General features: G+C 46.9%; 2 protein-coding genes and 2 long non-coding RNA genes across 7 annotated transcripts in view; 2 read left to right on the plus strand and 2 right to left on the minus strand.

Annotated features, from left to right (window-relative positions):
• Positions 1 to 145, plus strand: part of LOC308470986 (tubulin alpha-1A chain) — an 85,091-nt gene extending 84,946 nt beyond the window's left edge. For both annotated transcript variants that reach the window (XM_080994798.1, XM_080994797.1), the window contains exon 4: positions 1 to 145. This exon is cut by the window's left edge and continues 1,054 nt beyond it. The gene's annotated coding sequence lies outside the window, so the exon portion shown is untranslated.
• Positions 1 to 19,319, plus strand: part of LOC308470987 (tubulin alpha-1B chain) — a 24,628-nt gene extending 5,309 nt beyond the window's left edge. The window contains exons 1-4 of one of the 2 annotated variants that reach the window (XM_080994799.1): positions 8,998 to 9,151; positions 15,219 to 15,441; positions 15,540 to 15,688; positions 18,129 to 19,319. In XM_080994799.1, the coding sequence (XP_080850925.1) occupies positions 9,149 to 9,151; positions 15,219 to 15,441; positions 15,540 to 15,688; positions 18,129 to 19,109 (1,356 nt within the window). In that variant the 5' untranslated portion in view covers positions 8,998 to 9,148 and the 3' untranslated portion in view covers positions 19,110 to 19,319. Of the gene's footprint in view, positions 1 to 8,997; positions 9,152 to 15,218; positions 15,442 to 15,539; positions 15,689 to 18,128 lie in introns of those variants that run through there. The other variant, XM_080994800.1, reaches the window with a different exon arrangement.
• Positions 1 to 25,158, minus strand: part of LOC308471195 — a 180,764-nt gene that overhangs the window by 18,950 nt on the left and 136,656 nt on the right. The gene's annotated exons all lie outside the window — the stretch shown is intronic.
• Positions 6,897 to 8,921, minus strand: LOC308471249. Of its 2 annotated transcripts, none has more exons than XR_013982839.1 (2): positions 8,664 to 8,921; positions 6,897 to 7,755 (listed from the first exon to the last, which is right to left on the minus strand). It is a non-coding gene; the product is annotated as an uncharacterized lncRNA (long non-coding RNA). The 2 variants fall into 2 exon arrangements; XR_013982840.1 differs by having other exon boundaries at positions 6,897 to 7,759.

Below are 25,158 nucleotides of genomic sequence, written 5' to 3' on the forward strand. Positions count from 1 at the left end.
TCAGTTAATTTATGTAGCCGTGTTCAGAAACCTTTGTTTGCCCTACAATAACTGATCTGTGCCCTAAAACATGAAGGTTTTTATTACAAGCCCTAATCATTGAATGTTGTGGGTTTGTGAATAAAAGGCATTCCCTGTCCTAGAAGATTTGTGTCTTTGTCTTTATTCTTAACACATGCAATATTTATTTTTTGAAAAATATATTATATTGGGCATTGATTGGGGGCACATTCCTATCCAGTGGTACCTCGGTTTTCAAATGTAATCCGTTCTGGAAGACCATTCGAATTCTGAAATGTTCAAAAACCAAAGCTTTTACTTGTGGAAAACTCAATACGGAAGCCACGTGGCACGTTCGACTTCCGAAAAGTGTTCAAAAACCGAAGCAGTTACTTCTGGGTTTTCGGCGTTCTAAAAACCAAAACGTTCGACTTCTGAGACTTTTGAAAACCGAGGTACCACTGTATTTGCAATATACTAGCCCTGGGTTTACTCTACAATTACGCTGGCTTAAAGGCTGCCTTGTCCAATGAATGATGAGCCCGGGAGCAGAGAGGGAGAGACCCGCGGTTTGAAACCACCAGAATTGTACACAGGAAAAGCAAACTTGCCTTAGTCCTTGTCACTTCAAACAACACAGCTTTCTAGCTTTGCTTCTTCACTGCCTCACCCCCTGCCTGTTTCTGCCACACTTGTATCGAGGGTCTCCAATATGGTGCTCACTGCATATATTACCAATTACGATTCCCATAAACCAGGGTCTCCAGCTGTTTTTGGACTACACATCCCATCATCCCTGACCACGGGCCCTGCTAGCTAGAGATAGAATGGGAGTTGCAGTCCAACAACAGCTGGATACCCAAGTTTGCGAAGCCCTGCTGTAAGCCTTGATCATTGGTTATTCTGGCTGGGACTGATGGGAGTCAAACAATAGCTGGCAAGTACTATGTTCGCTGGGACGCGGGTGACACTGTGGGTTAAACCATAGAGCCTAGGACTTGCCGATCAGAAGGTCGGCAGTTCGAATCCCTGCAATGGGGTGAGCTCCCGTTGCTCGGTCCCTGCTCCTGCCAACCTAGCAGTTGGAAAGCACGTCAAAGTGCAAGTAGATAAATAAGTACCGCTCCGGCGGGAAGGTAAATTGCGTTTCCATGTGCTGCTCTGGTTCACCAGAAGCGGCTTAGTCATGCTGGCCATATGACCCAGAAGCTGTACGTTGGCTCCCTTGGCCAATAAAGCGAGATGAGCGCCGCAACCCCAGAGTCGGCCACGACTGGACCTAATGGTCAGGGGTCCCTTTACCCTTTACCTTACTATGTTCGCTACCCCTGAATAGCAGCTTCTGCAACTTGGATATACTACAGCAGTATGTAAAGTCGGGGGATCAGAAGAACCCCCATATTCCACCAGCAGCCCCTAATTTGAGCACTGCTAGTGAGGGAACGATCCAAAGTTTTTCTTACAGCCAAAGCTTAGCTTAATTTATTTTATTAAAATGTGTCTAGGATGCCTTTCATCCTACTAACATTCAGGGTACTCAACCTCAGAAGGCTACCGCAAAGCACTTGCAGTTTATCTCCCATGTAGTCACAGATGCAAACACAGACAATTCCTATCTGCTGGCCTTTTACTTTTAAAGGTTATTTACCTAGCTACAATTCTGGAAAACGCTCACCATGGTGTGTAATTCCCATTGAATTCAGTGGGCCTTCCTTCTGAATGGACATGTATGGGATTGTAATGTATTTTGCATTTTAAAACAAGCAAACAAACAAACCCTACCATTTCTGCTCCTCTGACACAGAAGGGAACAAATGTTTTAAATAAATAATGAAAAGGAAGTAAGAAGTGGAGTGAAATTGGAGATGGGGAAAGCTGAGAAGAATGAGCATGCCATGAGAGAATAAACTCACATGTGCTGTGAAAATGTCCAGCCCAAAGATCTATACCAAGTCAACACGCCTCAAATAAAAAGAGATGTCAAAAAGAGGAAAACTGTTTTCAGTATAATAATAATAATATTAATAACCCACCCATCGCCCATCTGGCTGGGTTTCCCCAACCATTCTGGGCAGCTCCCAACAGAATATTTAAAAACACGATAAAACATCAAACATTAAAAACTTCCCTAAACAGGGCTGCCTTTTATTTCTTTTTCAAAAACAATAATTGCAAGAGAGTATTTTTTTATATATATAAAAAAGGACGTGGGTGGCGCTGTGGGTTAAACCACAGAGCCTGGGACTTGCCAATCAGAACGTCGGCGGTTCGAATCCCCGCGATGGGGTGAGCTCCCGTTGCTCAGTCCCTGCTCCTGCCAACCTAGCAGTTCGAAAGCACGTCAAAGTGCAAGTAGATAAATAGGTACCGCTCCGTCGGGGAGGTAAACGGCGTTTCCGTGCGCTGCTCTGGTTTGCCAGAAGCGGCTTAGTCATGCTGGCCACATGACCCAGAAGCTGTACGCCGGCTCCCTCGGCCAGTAAAGCGAGATGAGCGCCGCAACCCCAGAGTCAGCCACGACTAGACCTAATGGTCAGGGGTCCCTTTACCTTTACCTTACCTGCAGATGGTGGGATTTGAACCTGGGACCTTTAGCATGTAAGGCATGTGTTCTGCCCCGAAGCTACGGCCCTTCCCAACCCCACATGTCCCAAGCAGACTGGGATAATGGGGTTGTGCTAAAAATCCTTGAGCTTATGTGGAACGTTTTTAAACAATGATGTGACCATGCTCGTTATTGCTATTAACATTGGTTGATGAAGCAAAGTCACTCACTGGAGATGACCATATGACTTTTGCATGGGTAAATACAAATATTGCCCCCAAACTAGTATCGAATCACACTATTTTTTCTTTGGGAGGGAGGATTGCTAATTCTTTGTGAACAGATGGGCACGATGTAAATAAATATAATAATACTGGCCTGCCCTTACAGTGATGTTGCAATGATATATATGAAGTGCTTTGAGCATTCGAGAGAAAAGACAATATAAATGAGTATATTGGGGGATGCCATCCAATTCTCAGAAGACTTGTGTTTAGCAATGCAGTGGTACCTCTGGTTACGTACTTCATTCGTTCCGGAGGTCCATACTTAACCTGAAACTGTTCTTAACCTGAAGCACCACTTTAGCTAATGGGGCCTCCTGCTGCTGCTGCGCCGCCGGAGCACGATTTCTGTTCTCATCCTGAAGCAAAGTTCTTAACCTGAGGTACTATTTCTGGGTTAGCGGAGTCTGTAACCTGAAGCGTATGTAACCCAAGGTACCACTGTATATGGAAACATGGCTGCTGGGACTGCGGTGTTGAATCGGTGGAGACAGCGAACAGGGAAGAAGCTCAGCAAGTTGGCGAGAAAGGCTTTTATGTATCTAACAAGCCATGCTGTAGCATCCATTCAGGAGCAGAGGACTACAAGTGTTTAATAAAGGGACTATTGTTACGTTATATATACAGTATATGCTTATTTTACAGGACCACATTCTTTCTTTGTTTATATGCATGTATATATCCAAAGCAGCATAGACTTGGCCTCTCAAGTGCCCAAGTCTGTCCTCTTTGGTGCAAATCAGTTTACCATACACACTATTTTATTTGGACCCTGATTCAGTGATGTGGAAAGCAACCAAATTAGGCTTGGACCATTGTGGAGGCTGCTTGCTTCACCACAGAACTAAATCAGAACCTCATTTGGGGGGAAGAACCTGAATTTTCTTGTCTTGCCGTTCACTGTTATGGGGAAATTTAAAACTGGCTGCAACTCCTTTACCTTTTGATAGGACTGGATGAAATTTGCAAACTCTTGTGCAGATAAAGCCCACTCAGTTTAAAACAAAAAGGTTCGAGTGTTGGGGTGTTTTGGGTGTCTTTAACATTTTTATTTACCATATTGGCCTGAATATAAGCCGCACCCGAATATAAGCCTCCCCTTTAAAATTGGAGGGGGGGAATACTTGAATATAAGCCGCTCCATTCCTCTTGCCACGGTCATGGTGCTGTTTGCCGCGTGCTCCTGGCTGTATACCATAAGGTCACAAATATAAGTCACACTTTAACTTTTCATGATCAGAATTTGGAGGAAAGCGAGACTTATATTCAGGCCAATACGGTATTTGTTTTAAAGGGAATGTCTATAACAGAAGCCGATAATATTTGCAAGCATGAACGAATAGTGGAGGGAGTAATGCTGTCAGCAAGTCCTGGTAAGCAAATCTTGGTAAGGATCTAGATAAGATTTTAGTCTGATCTGGAAGGGTTCTACTTATGCCCTTGTATTTTCCAGTTACCAAGGAACTATCACAAAGGGCAAATAAACAAAGCAAAGGTACCATTTTCCTGCAGCATGTCTTGCTACTAGATTCTGAAATGGACACAAACTCCAGACTCTAACAGTGAGTCATACAGCCTTAACTGAATCTTCCTAGTCCCTCTCAAGAACCAGAGAAACTTACGTTTGAGGTGATAGTGTTACCAACAACATGTGATGATGCTAATATTTCTTTGGCATTTCATTAGACTGGGAACATCTGGAGAGGAGAAAGGAACCGTCTTCAAATCCAAAGCACTCCAGTTCTTTGCCTTCATTACAGATTTGGCATCACAGGTCAGGATGAGTAATCCTAGTTTCTTCCTTCTCTTTAGGAAGATTTCTTTCCTACCTAAAGGCAGTGCTAGCATGCACAGTAAGCACCCAAAACATGCAGAATTTGTGAGAAGTGTGCAGGCTGCAGGCAGGAAGTAGAAAAAATGAGAATCATCTCCTGCCTTCTTTGTGCCTGTAGTTTGCACCAATTCCCACTACTGACATTTTTAATGGAGGTTCAGCACAAAGGAATAGCCGAATGCAAAATCCAGTTGGGTTGGAGGACAGAATTCCTCTCCTACTGTAGATATTAATATTGCACAGCATGAAGCAATTGGATGCATAAAAACCATCTCCTTTGGAAATAAAAATTGTCCAGACCCATAAATATTATTCAAAGCCTTTCTAACCAGAATGTCTTCAAAACAGGTACAAAACAATCAATGATACATCCAGAAAGTTGTATAAAGCATATGCATATAGGTGGTTCATATAACATAATTACAAGTAGAGTAAAAATTCAAAGGTCTGTCTCTTCCATAGCTTGCATTAGCCTGCATTCAGCCTAAAGCTATGCAGCTCCTGGAGAGACTCATTTATCACATCTTTCTTTCACTGTGCCTGGGAACAAATGGCCCAGAGGCAACACCCTTCAAGATGGAGATTTGTAATTGAATACCTTTCACATGATCTAAAGTTAAACATCCATGTGAAAGCTAGCAGAGAACACCAACAGCTAATTATCAGCTCAATTAGAAGCTTAGAGAGCTTCAGTATGCTGCAATGGAATTTTCCAATGTTAAACCCTGTCGGCAATACACATGCAGGCATTCTCCATTTCCGGTGCAATTAAACAATTATACATAACATGCCCTCCCCACTCCACCGTAGGAGCCAACTTCTAGGGGCTGAGGTCCCTTTGCCTCCCCCAATAAATTGAGCCCCCCCCCCGTTAATGAGCAATGCGGTTCAAATGATGTGTGTGTGCTGCATCATGTGATCATGTGGGGTGGGGCTTACCTGGGCCTCCTCAACATTTTATTCAAGTTGGGATCCCTGGACCCCAGCTAAGGGAGACTGGGGGAAGCTATAAAATGTTTAGTATGTGAGAATTGTCCCAGGCAAGCAAGCAGAGGGCAGGGATAGAGAAAATGAGATTAAAAGGGACACCCTCATTAAAGACCGCAATTGTACTTAATAAGGTGAGGTTGCAGTAGTAGGTTGTACAGTGGTACCTCTGGTTGCGAACAGGATCCGTTCCGGAGGCCCGTTCGCAACATGAAAAGAGTGCAACCCACAGTGGCGCGTCTGCGCATGCACAGCTTGCGATTCGCCGCTTCTGTGCATGAGCGTAACGTCATTTTGCGCACATGCACGAGTGGCGAAACCCGGAAGTAACCCTTTCTGGTACTTCCGGGTTGCCACGGGACGTAACCTGAAAGAACGTAACATGAAGCGGACGTAACGAGGTATGACTGTATGGGTAATGCATCCAGAAGATAAATTGCATATCGAGGAGTTTATGCTCTAACACGGTTGCCCTTCCTGCCTTTGTTCCTTCCTCTTCTTATCTCTTGTTAAGATCTTTGATGGCATGAGAACAGCCTTTAATGTCTTAAGAAATAGGGAGGAAGTGATAGTGCTAGGCAGTAGCGGAGAAAGGTGGGGGTGGTCCGTCCCTTGTGTCATCCCTGAGGGGGGGTGACATCACCCTGGGATGCACGCCGCTGCTGGCGCACCCCTCTAGGACACTCCCCACTGCTGGCACACACCCCTGGGACACGTGTCCCCGCCGGCACACCCCTGAGGTGACTAGCCCTGCCCCCGTAGGCTGCTTCGGGTGCTGTAGCAGCTAGCTCCGCCTCTGGTGCTAGGTATCTTCTTTGATGTTGGACACTGTTTTAAGAAAGTGAAGCATTGGGAGGTGGTGGCTAATGAATAATCTGCACATAGCCAGTCGGGCAAGCCACACAGGCTAGTTATCTATAAATCGGATGGTTTTGGGCAGAGTTTTTAGGACAGGCTCGTGCATGGACTGACGGTCACGGGACCGTGCACACTGAGGCTACCTGGGGGAGTCACTTCGCCGCTTCTTGAGGATTTCCAAGTGGCAGATCAAAGTGCTTGCTTGGTGTGTGTATAGTGCTTGCTGCTTAGAATAAAATCCTTATTAATATAAATCTTGTGACGTGGATAGAGAGTAAATAAGAATCTGTAAGAGAGGATGTTAATTGTGAAAGCCGATGTAGGGAAGGAAGGAAGTCTGGGCGCGATAACGCGCATGGTAAATAAGTAGGCACCAAAATGTTGAATGTAAGAGCATATGCTTTATTTATTTTTGTTTTGGAAAATCAATAAAAAGCATTTTTTAAAAAAAAGAATAAAATCTTTAATCTTCTCACTCACTTGCGTTTTGTATTACCTGTGAATCTCATTTCAAAAGAACCACCTTGCATTTGGCCAGACAGAGGTGGGGATGTTTCACAGAGCAGAAAGGCGTCGGATCTGCATTGCGCAGGGGAGTGCAGTGAACAGGGGCAGAAATGCCACGTGGGTGCTGGGTGGGAAGACAGGTCTCTTCCATTCTGCCTGCACACACAGACCGTGGAGCCGGCAAAACGAGTGCATGCAAGGCAAAACATGGCGTTGCAAGGAGGTTCGCCTTGTTTCCCGCCCAACCTTCTTTCCCCGCCCTCCCCGATTTTACAAAAATGTAAATCCAGCTTCATACAATTGACATTCCAGTACCCACAGCCGGGAGACCAATCTTTGAAACTTCCCTTCATTCAGTCCCTTCTCCATCCTTATACAGGGCAGCAGAGGAGCCTTTGCTTGGCAGTCGTGCGTATTTGCATCTTCGCAGCCTTTGCTGCTTCTGCCCAAGGGCAGGAAAGCAAAGCCGGTCCCAGTGTCTCACGGTCTGCAGCAAACTCCAGAGATATTAATATCGTCGTGGCTGCCGCAGTTTTCCTCTGCAGGATGAAGCTGCAACCACCGCTCAGCGTCAGCTCCCCCCCCCCCCCCCGCTCTGCAGTTCTGTCTTATTATTTATGGCATCCGGGACATTCCTCACTCATGCTCTGGATTTGGCTCCCCGTCCTCTTGTTGTTCCAGCGCCCTTTTAATCCCCTTGCACATGGCCGTGTTGTTTTTGCTTTTCCGAACGATCATCTCTATCTAGGACAAAGACTGGGGCTGAGTCTTTCTGATTCTTTTTTCATTAAGGAAGGCTTCTCGACCTATGACGATGCTATAACAGGTTGGGCTAAGGTCAGAATAAAATCAAAATGCAACTGCGCTGGCCTTCCTTGAATTCCAGGCCTGTCTTATAAATCACTCAGCAGACACAAGGGGGATGGGGGAAGATACGCATATTGTATCTCAGCCAGAAAGCATGCGAGTTATTTGACCACCAAATATGCTGAGAAGCCCCTGCAGCTGTCGCCCATTTGTCTTCTAGACCCACCCACCCAATTCCAGTAGGATAGAGATCATTCTGAAGTCCGTTTTTTCGTTTTAACGCCACAAGCGATATTTTGCACCGTGCATTTCAATGCTATTTTAAACAATGCAACGATGGAATTGTCCTAAAGAATATAAGCCCTGGGTTAAAAACAGAGACTTACTGGGGAAACTGTGGTTTGGGGAAGGTTTGCTGAAGATAATGGCAAAATGCAGCCCCATTTCTCTGCTTCGATTTCAAAAGGGGGGGAGGGAGCTGTTTACAGCTTTTATGAATGCATGTGTCTGCGCACACGATTCTACCGGAGGCCTGCAACTGTTGTGTCCCAGACAGACGGCTTAGATAACACATTATAATCCAAAAGCGCCACTGTATCCCTATGGGGACAATAGGATGTGAATAAAAGGGACAGCGGCGCCATTCGAGTAGCTTCATGTCCCCCCCACCTGCATTTCCTCTTACAGAATGACCCTTTGATCCTCTCCAAATGCAAAGATAATTGCCCTGTTGAAGGATCAGAGCTCTCTTATCTCCCTAGAGGAAGGGGGGGGGAAGAAGGACTGTTTTATTACATCTCTCTATGAACAGTTGTTGTTTTTAAATAAATAAATAAAATACCCTGTGATCGGGAAGTCGCATCAAGAGTTTTCGATGCAAGGAATTCAGCTGGGTGCTATCAAAGAAGCCTCAGGCCTGTCCCCTAAAAAAATGAAGGATTCGCCCTCGAGCCGGAGAACAGGAAGAGTGGATCCACGCAGCCCACACACCTCCTCGCCGCCTCCCTCTCTTCCCCCAAAACCCATCTTCCCAGCGAAAAGGGGGACATTGGTTTCAGCCAATCATGGATTGTGAGCTCACAGACGGACGTGCCCGGCTGCCCAATGGCAACCGCGCAAGCAGAAGGATTATCCTAAATGCATAGCCAGCCCAGCTTCTCCCGCCCAGCCCTGGGAGGGAGATGTGAGATAAAAGCAGCCGGGCGGCCCCTCCATCTCCCATTCGGTTACTTACATCGACTCTTAGCTTGTCGGGAGAAGTAACATCCCTGCTTTCTGTCCCTTCTTTCCTTCTCCTGCTTCCTGAAGCCCTTCCTCGTCGACATCATGGTGAGTGAGGCGAGGCAGGAGGAGGAGGAGGAGGAGAAGGAAGCCGGAGTGGTTTTTTTTTGGGGGGGGGGAGAGAAGGGGATGCTTATTTTTTTTGCAAAGGAGTAGATCCCAGGGTGGGGCGCCCCTCCGATGTCCAGGGAAGCGTGGGGCGAAGGGATCGGGGCGGGAGGGGGGGAGAATCCGGAGGCCGGACTGGATTCCCCACTAGGAAAGCCACCGGCGATGATGGCTGGAGCGCGCGCGCAAGGATTACGGGATCCACCGCTTGGAGGGTCGGGTGGGGGCTGGGGAGGAGGTTTTACCTTAAGGAACATAAGCATCGAGAAACTGGAGGAGCCCAAGAGGCAGGCAGCTCGCCCATAGTGGCTCGGGAGAGGATGTGATGTGTCTGCTGGCGGAGAAATCGATTTGGATCTCGGAAAGGGCGCATCTGAAACAATAACAAAAACGCGAGGCGCTCGGTGGGGGCTGGAAAAGGATCGTGGCCAGTCCTTGATCTCGGGAGGGAAGGTGGTGAGGTTTTCTTGTTGGGGGGGGCGGCGCTGGAGAGCCAGGGTGGGGCGGAGAGAAGGTTCTCGACTGGGTGGCCAGGAGCTGGTGGTGGGCCTGGAGGAGGGCGATGATGGAGAAGGGGGGATGGGATCTCAAAAGACGGAGGTGCTAATGGGGGGGGGGGGCTTTATTTCTTGCATTTTATGCCGTGCCCTGTACGGTTCCCCCCTCCCTCTATTTCACCCTCCAGTCAGGTGGGTTCAGCTGAGTTGACGGAGACACGCGATGCAAAGCCGGGTCAATCCTCGGCTCTGATCCGACCCGTTCACTACCGCCTCCGGATTAATGGCAGGATTGGATGTGTGTGTGTGTGTGTGTGTGTGTGTGTGTGTGTGTGTGATCGTAGTATTTAGGTCGGAGGCAGCCCTGCTGCTGAATTGCAATTGCGGGAGAAGAGAATGCATCAGGTCGGCACCGACTAGATGGGCCGTGGGGCGAATCCAGGAAGGGCTTTTCCTCTGTCTGGAGGTGGGAATGCAAAAGGGCTCCCTCTCCCCCCCCCCCCCCACTGCAAAGTAGATGCCAACTTCTTAATAGGATCTGAAGGCTCTGCATGGATTACCTCCATATTCTAAAAGCCCTTAACATATAGTCCCCGTTATCCACTGAAATAGACATTCTTGCTGATGCCACTGGGGAAAAACTCCTGGGGCCAAGGCTTGCCTCCCAATTATTATTATTATTATTATTTGGAATTGCAAGCCTTGTCATCCGAGATGCGTGGGAGGGATTTTGCTAATTTCAGTGGGTTATTCGGATTATTATTATTATTTCTTCTACGCTGATTGCGATGAGGAGAGGTTGAAAAGGCGCATGGAGCCCCCCCTGGGCTCCTCCCCCACCCCGCGCGCCTGCCGTTAACATTTTCCCGCGCTGCGAGGCTGGAGGAGGGGGCTGCTTGCCTTTGGCGCGCGGAAGGGGCGCTGAGCCCGCGCCACGAGGTCTGCTTCCGCTGCAGCAACAGCAAAGATGCAGCAGCTGCAAATGCTTCCCTTCCCCCATCCGCGAAGCAGCGCACACATCACATATTCTGTTTCGGCACAAGGGGAGGTTGCTCAATCGGGGAGGGGGAAAGCTCGCCAGGTTTTCCTGAAAGTAGCCCAAGAATTTTGGGGTCTTGAAGTTCAACAACTTTTGGAGTGTCCTGGTTTTTACTTTTTTGTGTGAAATATGGCAACCCTGTCCCCTGCTTGCTTCTGCAAATCTCCCCCCCCCCCCACCTTTTGGAAACGTTGCAGAATATTAGGATCCAGAGCTCTATATTTGCTATATTACACCCCCCTTTTTATTATTATTTTTGCAAGATTTCAGGGCTGGACATAACAAAATCCCTAGTAATAAGGTGCAGTGTGAGTTGGAAAGGAGACCTATAGAAAGGTCAGTTAAATATTCCTCCTTACAAAACTTCTTGTAGTCCTACGAGCGTAATTTGTTGGTTACAAGTGCTTGTAGTTCATATACTTCTTCCAATCTTCTGTAAATCTCTGGTCCCGCAGGTTTCAAAGTGCTACAAAGTAGATAAAGAATAGAGATACAGTGGTACCTCAGGTTACATACGCTTCAGGTTACAGACTCCACTAACCCAGAAATAGTGCTTCAGATTAAGAACTTTGCTTCAGGATGAGAACAGAAATTTTGTGGCAGCAGCAGGAGGCCCCATTAGCTAAAGTGGTGCTTCGGGTTAAGAACAGTTTCAGGTTAAGAACGGACCTTTGGAACGAATTAAGCACTTAACCTGAGGTACCACTGTATTGGTTATGAGTTTTAAATGTAACAGGGAAAATAAGAAACGTATACTAAGAGATTAGATTGGAAAATTTTCAGACAGGACTGATGGATGTCAAAAAAATTGAATAAGATGTAAAAATATGTTTAATTACTGCTGAAAATGGTATGTTAAAAAACTTATATAGGTCAATTAAATAGGTAACAAGGTGGCTGGAGTTCTGCTTTTCCTCAGTAACACATATCCAGGATGGCAGGTCCTAGAGTTGGAAGGGGACCCCAAGGGTCATCTAGCCCAACCCCCTACTATACAGGAATCTCAGCTAAAGCATCCGTGGCAAGTGGCCGTCCAAACTCTGCTTTAAGACTTCCAAGGAAAGGGAGTCTTACTGAGCCCTGGGATGCTTGAGGAAAGCCGTGGCCAAGGCAGGCCGCCGAAACCAGGGGTTAGCACAATGCAAGGGGCTGTCCTGAATAATGGGGGTTAAACTTGGGGTTCCTGGGGCATGCTCTGCTACTGCCTAATTTGCCCTGCTTGGAATGTAAAGGTAAAGGGACCCCTGACCATTAGGTCCAGTCGCGAATGACTCTGGGGTTGCAGTGCTCATCTCACTTTACTGGCCGAGGGAGCCGGCGTACAGCTTCCAGGTCACGTGGCCAGCATGACTAAGCCGCTTCTGGCGAACCAGAGCAGCGCACGGAAACGCCGTTTACCTTCCCGCCGGAGTGGTACCTATTTATCTACTTGCACTGGTGTGCTTTTGAACTGCTAGGTTGGCAGGAGCAGGGACCGAGCAACGGGAGCGCACCCCTTCGCGGGGATTCGAATCGCCGACCTTCTGATCGGCAAGCCCAAGAGGCTCAGTGGTTTAACCCACATCGCCACCCGCATCCCTGCTTAGAATGACTAATGTCCGAAATGCTCAAGAGCCCGATGGCCTCTCAAGTGCCATCTGTTGGGAGGAAGATTTGAAAGGCATGTTTCAAAGCAAGTGACACCCTGGGGTGTGTGGTCTGTGCCTGATGAGCACAAGTGGATTGCAGAAGGCATCTGACAGGAATCTAGATCTAGGCTTGAAATAATCCTCGCAACAGGCCGCCAGCAGGTGCTGCAGAGTAAATTGACTCTCAAAGGGTGGGGCTAGTGGTTTCCGGTCTCTGCTTTACACATGGGGGAAGAAGCCGATTCCATCGGCTTTTTGCCTTCCGAGTCAGCTGACGGCAAGTGGCGTGACCTGCTGGTTGCTGACTGCAGAGAGTACAGTCACAGCTTTGTGCTGAACAGCTTATTCATGCTGTTTTTTTATAGACAGCAGAATTCCCCTCTGTGATTAAGTCTGTCTTAGTGCAGGAACTTCATTAGGCCTGCAGATGAAAGCTAATGTTTTTTTAAAAATGCCGTTTTCGATACGGTGAGCTAGGCCTTGCCAGCTGAACTGTAAATGTGCCTCGCTAGCAGTCTTAACTGGAGCACGACATTGCTCCCGTTACCAGTAAATTTGTGCAAATTCTTTTTGATCCATTATATAAAGCACATTATATAAAGTGAGGGGTCCATTATATAAAGCACATTATATAAAGTGAGGGGTCCCTCTCCCTCCCACCCGCCCCACAGCTCCGCGCTGGGAGGTTCGGGGCAGACCGAGGAGGGAATCTGGCAGCTTGTTAGCCGGTGGAACTCACCGCCACAGGGGAGCTGCAACAAGAGGATTCCCGAAAGCACAATGGCTCTGTTCTGTTTCCCCAGTCGGAAGCAGTAAATTTGAGCTCTTTTCCTCTTTTACGGGCTCATACCATTGAGATATCATGTTCATATATCATTTTCATATGTGGTTTTTATTTTGATTTTTATATATATATATATATATATATATATATATATATATATATATATATTGTGGTTTTGAACAGTGTATAAATTCACTTAATAATAATAATAATAATAATGGAACCTCCAGTGGTTTTTATTTTGATTAGATAGATAGACAGATAGATATAGTGCTTTTGAATATTGCACAAATTCTAATAATAATAATAATAATAATAATAATTAATAATAAAACCTCCAGTGGTTTTTATTTTGATTAGATAGATAGATAGATAGATAGATAGACAGACAGACAAATGTATGTATGTATGTACGTATGTATGTATAGATAGATAGATAGATAGATATAGTGGTTTTGAATATTGCACAAATTCTAATAATAATAATAATAATGGAGCCTCCAGCTGCACAGGCAGTCTACCTGGGTCCCTAGCTTCCGGCCGGAATTTTCTCGGTAAATTTCCAACAACAACAATAAAGCACAAGGTTTCCTTCACAAAAGTCTGAGGGAGGGGCCGCACGGTGTTTGAAATTCCCATTGATTTGGGCGTGTTTTGAGACAGCGAATTTTGTTAGCGTGAGCGGCTTCTGAGCTCTGGGCGCAGTACTGCGCCTGAGATTTCAGATTAAAACTGCAGAGTGGAAGGAAAGAAGGACCTTTTTCTGTTTCCAGCTGCTCTCTGAAGACTGGAGAAGATACCCTCTTAAGAATATTAGAGGGGATGGGCAGGGGAAGGACTAGACCAGGCACGTCCTACAGGTAGATAGTGATCTACTGGTAGATCACTGGTAGATCACTGGACGTCTGTGGTAGATCACTGGCTACCCCCAAAAAGCTCAACAAGTTTGGCTCCCCAAAAAAGTTTTTTTTTAAAAAATTAACATTTAAAAACATTTAAATTGCCCTGCACCCCCAAAAGCCGGGGCTTTCATCCTCTCTAAAAAGCTCAGCAACTTTGACCTGAACCCCAAAAAAGGGGGTATATCACTGCCAGTCTTTAACTCTGTGAGTAGATCACAGTGTCTCGGGAGTTGGCCACCCCTGGACTAGACCACATGAAAAATAAACTCAAGATTTTAGCTGCATTTTCAGCTTTGTATTCTTGTTATAAAAAACAGCATGCCCAGACATTCCGTTGTTGCACCCATAATAATAATAATAAATAAATAAATAATACTTTATTATTTATACCCCGCCCATCTGGCTGGGTTTTCCCAACCGCTCTGGGTGGCTTCCAATCTAGGTTTAAGATGCCATTTTGCTCCTCGCTTTCCTGTCTCAGTTTCTAACATTGGGACCACATAATCTTTAATGCAAAGAAAAATACGAAAGCAATAAGGACACCCACTCAACGCATACAGTCCCCAACGTGGTTCAATAAACTGTATGTGAAGGGAAATGCAAAATGGGTCATGATTTAGGACTGCTTGGAACATTTCTTCTACTATGAATCATCAAAACTTTATTCCATTTCTCACAAGTTACTCTCAAAACTAGTTGGGAACTGTATCTGTTGTACAGCTGATCCTGATACATTGTGTTAATACAATGAAAGAACTGCACCCAGCAAGGGCTTTTTCAATGCAAAGGACATTTAGGGTGGGGCCTCCTTGTATGGGGAACTCCCGGCACAGGTGTGTCTGGCCTCTACTTTGAGGTGGTTGGTTCAGACGCATCTTTCTTTGGCAGGTATTTGTGGAAAGGAGAGACCTGATCGCTGCTGCTATTAGCAACATTGTTTTGAATGTGTTTGAATGTGTTTTTATTTTATAATGTATCTTACCTAGTGTCCGCTCTGAGATCTTCGGGTGAAGGGTGGTATAGAAACTCAGTCAATGATCTGCTTAGCTTGTGCAAAGGGTTGTATATAAATCTGTGCAAAGGGTTGTATGTAAATAACAAACAAAACAAACCTGCTAAATTTGTTCATCAACTATTCCTCTCTCTCCTTGTTGCAGCGCGAGTGCATCTCCATCCACGTTGGCCAAGCCGGAGTCCAGATTGGCAATGCCTGCTGGGAGCTCTACTGTCTTGAGCATGGCATCCAGCCTGATGGGCAGATGCCCAGTGACAAGACCATTGGGGGAGGAGACGACTCCTTCAACACGTTCTTCAGTGAGACGGGAGCTGGCAAGCACGTGCCCAGGGCAGTCTTTGTGGACTTGGAACCAACTGTGATTGGTGAGCAAACAAGGCACTTCTAATAGCTTTCTAGCTATGTTTGTGTCTACAGGAGGGATGCCAGAGGTCTTAATGTTTCCAATTGCTTCTCTCCGCAGATGAGGTGCGCACTGGCACCTACCGCCAGCTATTCCACCCCGAGCAGCTCATCACTGGCAAGGAGGATGCTGCCAACAATTATGCCAGGGGCCACTACACCATTGGCAAGGAGATCATTGACTTGGTCCTCGACAGGATCAGGAAGCTGGTAAATAACTTGCAGACAGGTTTTAATGAGGACCCGGGTGAGCTTAGTAGGATAAAGCATTTAAAGGCACCAGTGGAATGATCTCAGGCAGGCAAGCAAGCCCCGATAAGAATTAACGAGTCTCCGGCAGTTTTATGGTATGTTTACTTACAATTAACATCCAGAGCATGGCTCTGAATCTCCTCTCCTTTCCCAGCACGAAGGGTGCCAAAGTCCAGCCCTTCCTCTCTTGTATTTCCGTTGCATTTTATCCCTTTCAGCTCTTATGGTTTGGGGAGAAGGTGGGTAAACTCCCCCCTCCCCGCTATCAAACGAAAATCCTTCTAAGTGCTGCCTACCTCCTGGTTGCATAGCAACCCCCTCAATGTCATCTATCTCCTCCCCTCCCTCTGCTTGCGAGCTCTCTGAGACGGCTGCTCTATCTGAGTCTGGGAACTCTTGGTGAAGGGGCGCCGAACTAACCCACTCTTGCTCTGTTTGTGGTTGCAATCCCTCGTCTCCAGAGCCAGACTCTGGCTCCCTCTGTACTGACATTCATCCATCTCCAGTGTCAGGCTTTTCCCAGGTGTTCGATTCAGCCACATCCCTGAGAACCAGTATGGTGAGACGAACCCTTTCTGGGTGTGGTTTTAGAAGCTGATTATCTCCAGATTTGAGGATATGCAAGGGGAAGGGAATTGTGTGGTCTGAAAGCAGTGATGAAAGGCCATGGACGAGTGGATGGTTCAGCACTAAAGGGTCGGGTTCCCCTAACAAACCCCATTGGTGGACGTCCTCTGCAAGGTTTCCCACTTGTGGAAAGGGGGTTCCCTGCTCTCCTCAATCCTTGCAACCACCGAAATCAACTCGTGTGAGGTTAGGAGAACTCCCAGAACAGTGCATGGTTAAAGGTAAAGGACCCCTGGATGGTTAGGTCCAGTCAAAGGCGACTATGGGGATGTAGTTCTCATCTCGCTTTTCAGGCTGAAGGAGCTGGCGTTTGTCCACGGACGGCTTTCCAGGTCATGTGGCCAGCGTATGGAAATGCCGTTTACCTTCCCATCACAGCAGTACCTATTTATCTACTTGCACTGGTGTGCTTTTGAACTACTAGGTAGCAAGAAGCTGGAACAGAGCAACAGGAGCTCGCCCCGTTGTGCAGATTCGAACCACTGACCTTTCTGATCGGCAAGCCCAAGAGGCTCAGTGGTTTCGAACCGCCGACCTTTCTGATCGGCAAGCCCAAGAGGCTCAGTGGGTCCTTTACTTTTTACCTTTACCTCCTTCCCTTGCTTACCTGGCTTTGCAAAGGTAGTGCAAGGGCTTGGGGGGGGCAATGTTGCCAAGGGCTGCCAAAAAAGGCATTGAAGCAATGTGTTGGACCCCCCTTCAGAGAACAAGGAGTGAGCCTTTTCTCATACCCAAATTCAGCTACAGATTGGGATTTGTTTTGGATTTACATAACCACAGTGCTTTTTCCTGGGGGGGGGGGTGCAGGGTACACATACCCCTAAGCATTTTGTGAATCTCATTACTTTTGTTCATTTACTGTATTTGGTATGACTTGGATTTATGAAGGCTTAGAAGTGTGGAGCCATAACAAGCTTTTGCCCATCTTAGCTACCCAAACGCCCAGATCCATCCTGGTTGTTCTGCCTATGTAAACACTAGCCTCTGCCCTTTGGTGAGGGCAAGCGTATTTAAACACAAATCACCATGTGAGCGATGAAAGGGATAAAACGGGGGGCGGGGGGTTGGAATCCTCAGATGAACCGCAATCGGCATGAGACATCTGGGGAAATCTGATCATGAAAAGCAGCCAAGACTTAACTGCAAATGCATGAGGGAGTTTTGAGCAGATAAATGCATGGTTTAGTCTGAGGGTTGCCAGTGAAATGGTATTGATGTGAAGAAGTCCTTGAGGGCTGTGCTTGTAACTTTTACAGTGGTACATTGGGTTACAGACGCTTCAGGTTACAGACTCCGCTAACACAGAAATAGTACCTCGGGTTAAGAACTTTGCTTCAGGATGAGAACAGAAATCGCACCGCAGCCGCGGTCGGAGGCCCCATTAGCTAAAGTGGTGCTTCAGGTTAAGAACAGTTTCAGGTTAAGAACGGACCTCCAGAACAAATTAAATACGTAACCAGAGGTACCACTGTATTTAAAACCAGCATCCTTTCAAAACTGCTGCTTCCGCTGTGGCATAACATGCCTAGAAAAGCACAGCTGGAGTTTGGTGTTAATATTGGGATCCAAAACAGTCTTGAAGAGATCAGTATATGAGGCTGTTAATTTGTTAAGTAGGCCCAGGAGTCAATTTAGTTGCTGAATGTTTATCCTGCCTGTTAAATTCTGTGATTGGGCTTTTCAGCAAAGGTGTGCAAAGCCTTGCATGAGATAAGAGTGTTCAGAATCTTTTAAAAATCAGCACTAAATATTGTGTGGTTATTTCTAACAGGCCGACCAATGCACAGGTCTCCAGGGCTTCCTGGTCTTCCACAGCTTTGGTGGGGGCACCGGTTCTGGGTTCACCTCCTTGCTGATGGAGCGCCTGTCCGTTGACTACGGCAAGAAGTCCAAGCTGGAGTTCTCCATCTACCCAGCTCCCCAAGTCTCCACAGCTGTCGTCGAGCCCTACAACTCCATCCTGACCACCCACACCACCCTGGAGCACTCCGACTGCGCCTTCATGGTAGACAACGAGGCCATCTATGACATTTGCCGCAGGAACCTGGACATTGAGCGCCCCACTTACACCAACCTCAACCGCCTTATCAGCCAGATTGTGTCCTCCATCACGGCCTCCCTGCGATTTGACGGTGCCCTGAATGTAGACCTCACAGAATTCCAGACCAATCTGGTGCCCTATCCCCGAATCCACTTCCCCCTGGCCACCTACGCCCCAGTCATCTCAGCTGAGAAAGCTTACCATGAACAGCTTTCTGTAGCAGAGATCACCAATGCTTGCTTTGAGCCGGCCAACCAGATGGTGAAATGTGACCCTCGTCACGGTAAATACATGGCCTGCTGCCTGTTGTACCGTGGGGACGTTGTTCCCAAAGACGTCAACGCTGCTATTGCCACCATCAAGACCAAACGTAGCATCCAGTTTGTAGACTGGTGCCCCACCGGTTTCAAGGTTGGTATCAACTACCAGCCCCCCACGGTGGTCCCCGGGGGCGACCTGGCCAAAGTGCAGCGTGCCGTCTGCATGCTGAGCAACACCACAGCCATTGCTGAGGCCTGGGCTCGCCTGGACCACAAGTTTGACCTGATGTATGCCAAGCGTGCCTTTGTCCACTGGTACGTTGGGGAAGGGATGGAGGAAGGCGAGTTCTCGGAGGCCCGGGAGGACATGGCTGCCCTAGAGAAGGATTACGAAGAAGTGGGTGTGGATTCCATTGAAGGAGAAGGGGAGGAGGAAGGAGAGGAATATTAAGCCTGTTCTCCATCACTTCTGCTGCATGGCTCATCTCCACGGTTTTTTCAGCTTAACACACTTAGCATACCTGTTAACTGGGGGAGTGTTGTCTATGAAAAAGTGCAGCAGTCTTCACTAGGTTATCTCTCCATTCCACTATGTGATTATGTCAATTTTCCATGTCTTTTAAAGTATCATCATGTCTGTGAAATAAATGCTTTAAAAGGATCTGGGTATGCATCATTGTATTATTAGCATTCGCTTAACACCCAGGGTTATTGCGCATGGACTGAAAGTGCTGGAAATGCAAGTTTTGATGTCAATAGCCATTAATATATAAGCTAATATTCAAACTTGTACAGTATATAGCTTATTTATTGTTCCTTTGATGTCTGGACTTTTAAGTACAAGTACACAATATCATCATCATTTATTAGACTTCTTAGTTTTTACAAACAGATCGTTAAGTAACTTGCACCATATTTATAAACAAAAGAACATAGCGACACATTAACAGAAAAATACTGTACGTGCAATTCATGAAAAACGTTGGAAGCAAAAAGCAGCTGCACAAAGCTTTGGCAGCACACGAACTGCAAAACCATCATAGCCCATTAAAAGCCTGCAGATGCTTGCCTATAACTTTGCAGCTGTGTGGGTTTTTTTTTTTTAAAAAAAACAACATCTGTCCCAATTTGATTTACTAAAACTGGCTTGAGAAAAGGAGAGAAAGAAACACAGCGCTAATTGGCTGGTAAATGTCTGTTCAGAAATAAGTCCCATTAAGTTAAATGAGGGTAAGTCCCAAGTAAATGGGTATAAGGCAGGGGGCAGCAACCTTTTCCAGCCGTGGGCTGGTCCACCATCCCTCAGACCATGTGGTGGGCCAGACTATATTTTTTGGGGGGGGGAATGAATTCCTATGCCCCACAAGTAACCCAGAGATGCATTTTAAATAAAAGTACACATTCTACTCGTGTAAAAACACAGGCAGGCCTCACAAATAACCCAGAGATGCATTTTAAATGAAAGGACACATTCCACTCATGTAAAAACATACTGATTCGCAGGCCGGATTTAGAAGGCAATTGGGCCGGATCCGACCCCCGGGCCTTAGGTTGCCTACCCCTGGGTATAAGGATTGCAGCCATAGGATGAGTAAGTGCAAATATGCCATCACAACCTCCCACTGAAAGCAGGAGGAGGAGTGTGGCCCCTTTTTCTCTTGTAGCTAAGCGATAACTAGCAGTTTTGTACCTGGAAACACTTGGGCATTCTAAGCATCCAAAAAAATTGCAGTTTTTAAATCTGGTTAAAATTGGTGAAGGATGTAGTCCGCCATCTTGATTAAAAATGGCGTCCAATTGTATACAAACGCAGACCAAAAACCTACTCCTTGATCATGCAAAATTTGTTATGATTTCCGAGTGCATAGCAAACAGATAATTATCCCCCCCCCCCCGCCAAAAAAAATATAGTAGACACATAACACCAGTCTTGAAAGACCTACATTGGCTCCCAGTACATGTCCGAGCACAATTCAAAGTGTTGGTGCTGACCTTTAAAACCTAAACTGCCTCAGCCCAGTATACCTGAAGGAGCGTCTCCACCCCCATTGTTCAGCCCAGACACTGAGGTCCAGCTCCAAGGGCCTTTTGGTAGTTCCCTCACTGTGAGAAGCAAAGTTACAGGGAACCTTCTTGGTAGTGGCACCCGCCCTGTGGAATGCCCTCCCATCAGATACCAAGGAAAAAAACCACTATCTGACTTTTTGAAGGCAACCCTGTATTGGGAAGTTTTTAACATCTGATGTTTTATTGTATTTTTTATATTTTGTTGGAAGCTGCCCAGAGTGGCTGGGGAAACCCAGCCAGATGAGTGGGGTATAAATAACAATAATAATAATGACCAATAATGTCCTGGTGACCGATAATGCCACTTTAAAAAAATGATAATCTTGGTTGTATTGCTGGAGATTTATTAAAGCATGGCGGCCCACACAGCCTGATTCTTCTTTGTCCGCTGATACTCTCAACCTGTGCTGCTTTACTTTTACATCAGCTAGAGGTGTAGAGGTGCAGTGTAAATACTAGATGGGGATGATTATGATGGTGCACTGGGCTGATTGATGGGGCCTTGCACGCTGCTCTTTTGGAGCTGGCGCAACGGGGCTCTGGCGACATAGCAGTCAGCGCACATTACAGTTGATGCAACAAAGCTCCTTTGTGCATTCAGGGGATAAAAAATTAATCTGGCCACCTGACAGAGCAATCAGATTACTATTTTATTGAATGCCCAGCTGTAATGTGCATGAAACTTGCCCCATGGCCGGGCTCAGTTTTCACTAGTGTACTCTTCCCTTGTGATAAATGACAGAGAACTATTGTGGAAGGCTTTTTTGATCATTAGCTGTCTTAAAGGCAGCCTGTCTCTCGTCTGATTGTACAGTGGTACCTTGGGTTAAGAACTTAATTCGTTCTGGAGGTCCGTTCTTAACCTGAAACTGTTCTTAACCTGAGGCACCACTTTAGCTAATGGGGCCTCCTGCTGCCGCCGCGCGATTTCTGTTCTCATCCTGAAGCAAAGTTCTTAACCCGAGGTACTATTTCTGGGTTAGCTGAGTCTGTAACCTGAAGCATCTTTAACCCAAGGTATCACTGTACTGCCCTCCATTTCCAGTTAGTTGCATTAGGATGGGTTTTTGCAAGTACTCTGAGTACCATGGTTTTGGCTGTGCCTCTCAGGTCACCTTCCATTTTGTGCTACGCAGATGTGGTGCCTAGGCAGATGTACTAGGTGCCTAGGCAGATGTACTAAAACCTACAGTAAAGGTAAAGGGACCCCTGAATATTATGTTCAGTTGCAGATGACTGGGGTTGCGGTGCTCATCTCGCTTTATTGGCCGAAGGAGCCGGCGTACAGCTTCCGGGTCATGTGGCCAGCATGACTAAGCCGCTTCTGGCAAACCAGAGCAGCGCACGGAAACAGTAGCACACAAATAATATTTTACTACTAATACATTCTGCGACAGTGAGCACATAAACATTTTACGGCCGAACTGCATAATCTCGGCGAAGTGTTAATTGCATACATGCGATTGGAGATTGCACATTTCCCTCTGTATTGTGGGAGCGGATATGGCTCAGACACTCTGTCAGCACCTGGTACACTCCGACAGTGGGTAGCGCTGTGGTCTAAACTGAGCCTCTTGGGCTTGCCGATCAGGTCGGTGGTTCAAATCCCTGTGACGGGGTGAGCTCCTGTTGCTCTGTCCCAGCTTCTGTCTACCTAGCAGTTTGAAAGCACACCAGCGCAAGTAGATAAATAGGTACCACTGTAGCGGGAAGGTAAACAGCATTTCCATGTGCTCTGGTTTCCGTCACGGTGTTCCGTTGTGCCAGAAGCGGTTTAGTCCTGCTGGCCACATGACCCAGAAAGCTGTCTGTGGACAAATGTCAGCTCCCTCGGCCTGAAAGCGAGATGAGCGCTGGATCCCCACAGTCGCCTTTGACTGGACTTAACTGTCCAGGGGTTCTTTACCTTTTACCTTACATACCGACAGTTGCCAGGGCTCAGCAGTCCTGCTGGATCCCATTGGGCACTAACATCTATCCTCATCCCAAGCTGTGGACCTCATGTGCCCCAGAGGTATGCTGGTGTGGGGCACCTCACGTTACTGTGGGAAATGGAAGTCCACCAGCGGGCACTTGGCTGAGGAGCTACTCAAACCTGAAGCTGGCCCAAATGCGTCTCTCATGCATAACGGGGAAACTTATGGATGCCCTGCCTGCCCCTGTACCTCTGCCACTGCCTCAAGTGGCAAAATGGGACTTGCTAGCCCAGGCATTGAGGGGAAGACTGGCAGCCTGCTGGACACACAAAGATGTTGAAAGAGATTGAGGAAGATGTGTGTTTGCCTAGGTAGGAGAGCTGGCACTGGAAGGGATAAATAATAATAATAATAATACAGTGGTACCTCGGGTTAAGAACATAATTCGTTCTGGAGGTCCATTCTTAACCTGAAACTGTTCTTAACCTGAAGCACCACTTTAGCTCATGGGGCCTCCTACTGCTGCCGCGCCGCCACCACATGATTTCTGTTCTCATCCTGAAGCAAAGTTCTTAACCCGAGGTACTATTTCTGGGTCAGCGGAGTCTGTAACCTGAAGCGTCTGTAACCCGAGATACAGTATTATATTATAATAATATATTATATTGTATTATAATAATAATTTATTATTTCTACCCCACCCATCTGGCTGGGTTTCCCAACAGCTCTGGGTGGCTCCCAACAGAATATTAAAAACACAATATAACATCAAACATTAAAACTTCCCTAAACAGGGCTGCCTTCAGACATCTTCTAAAAGTCATATAGTTGTTTATTTCCTTGACATCTGACGGGAGGGCCTTCCACAGGGCGGGCGCCACTACCGAGAAGGCCCTCTGTCTGGTGCCCTATAACCTCACTTCTCGCAGGGAGGGAACCGTAAGAAGACCCTTGGAGCTGGACCGAGGCCATTTAGGGATTTAAAGGTCAGCACCAACACTTTGAATTGTGCTCGGAAATGTACTAGGAGCCAATATAGGTCTTTCAGGACCGGTGTTATGTGGTCTGGGCGGCCACTCCCAGTCACCAGCCTAGCTGCCGCATTCTGGATTAATTGGCAGTAAAGGACCTACAAGCCAGCTCTGGGAGAGGTATGGAACTTAATGAACAGAAGAACAGAAGAAGAAGAAATTGCTGAAAGCGGGACATGAGCACACAAGCACTCGATTCCTATCTTTCCCCATGAAGAGGTATTGTTAAGCCGCTCTGAGAATTGTAGCTTTGTGAGGTCAATAGGGGCCTCCCTAACAATGCTCAGCACTCTTAACAAACCGCAGCTCTCATAATTATAGGGCATTTGTGTGCCGTGGCTGTTTAGAGTGGTACTGTTCTGCTTCAGATTGTTGTTGTTGTTTAGTCATTTAGTCGTGTCTGACTCTTCGTGGCCCCATGGACCAGAGCACGCCAGGCACTTCTGTCTTCCACTGCCTCCCGCAGTTTGGCCAAACTCATGCTGGTAGCTTCGAGAACACTGTCCAACCATCTCATCCTCTGTCGTCCCCTTCTCCTTGTGCCCTCCATCTTTCCCAACATCAGGGTCTTTTCCAGGGAGTCTTCTCTTCTCATGAGGTGGCCAAAGTATTGGAGCCTCAGCTTTAGGACCTGTCCTTCCAGTGAGCACTCAGGGCTGATTTCCTTCAGAATGGAGAGGTTTGATCTTCTTGCAGTCCATGGGACTCTCAAGAGTCTCCTTGTCTTTGTCCATGGAGTTTTCTTGGCAAGGATACTGGAGTGGCTTGCCGGTTCCTCCTCCAGGTGGATCACGTTTGGTCAAAACTCTCCACTATGACCTGTCCATCTTGGGTGCCCTGCTCGGCATAGTTCATAGATTCTCTGAGTTATTCAAGCCCCTTCACCACGGCAAGGCAGTGATCCATGAAGGGGTCTGCTTCAGATAGATGGTGCCAATGTGGGCTAGAAGTCTTTTGAGAGGGATACCATTTTCTAACATTGTGCACCTTCTCAGAAGATAACCTCCCTGGTTGTTTTTCTAATTCTTGCAAGGCCTCTAGATGGCACTATCTGCATATGGTTATTTCCGGGGTGTGCATGAGAGCAGGCCTGAACTTAATGCATGGTAAAATTGGTAAATTGGTCACAATGAGTAGCTGTCTTGAGAACAATAAACTGGGATGCTGTATGTTTTTATAGGTCACGCTGGGCAGTGAACCCTCGACAGTGTAATAAAGCACAGAATCTTAATTGTGATGCAAACCCTTATTTAGTGGTTTTGATTATATGGTGTGGCGTCTCAGGCTAAGCGCATGGCAGTGAGTCAGGTGCCTCAATTACTCTGTGCAGAGACACATAAGGCTTGTCTCATCCACTGTTGGGTCCAGGTTTTGCGGGGGGCCCTGAGCAAGAACCCCTTAGTAGGCTCTTCTCTTCCTCATTGCCTATTGTGAACGGAGAAATCTGAGGGCTCCCTTGGACAAAAAACAAGGACACCAGCCAGGA

This window comes from Podarcis pityusensis, assembly GCF_964106645.2.
Source record: "Podarcis pityusensis genome assembly, chromosome: 2".
Lineage (NCBI taxonomy): Eukaryota > Metazoa > Chordata > Lepidosauria > Squamata > Lacertidae > Podarcis > Podarcis pityusensis.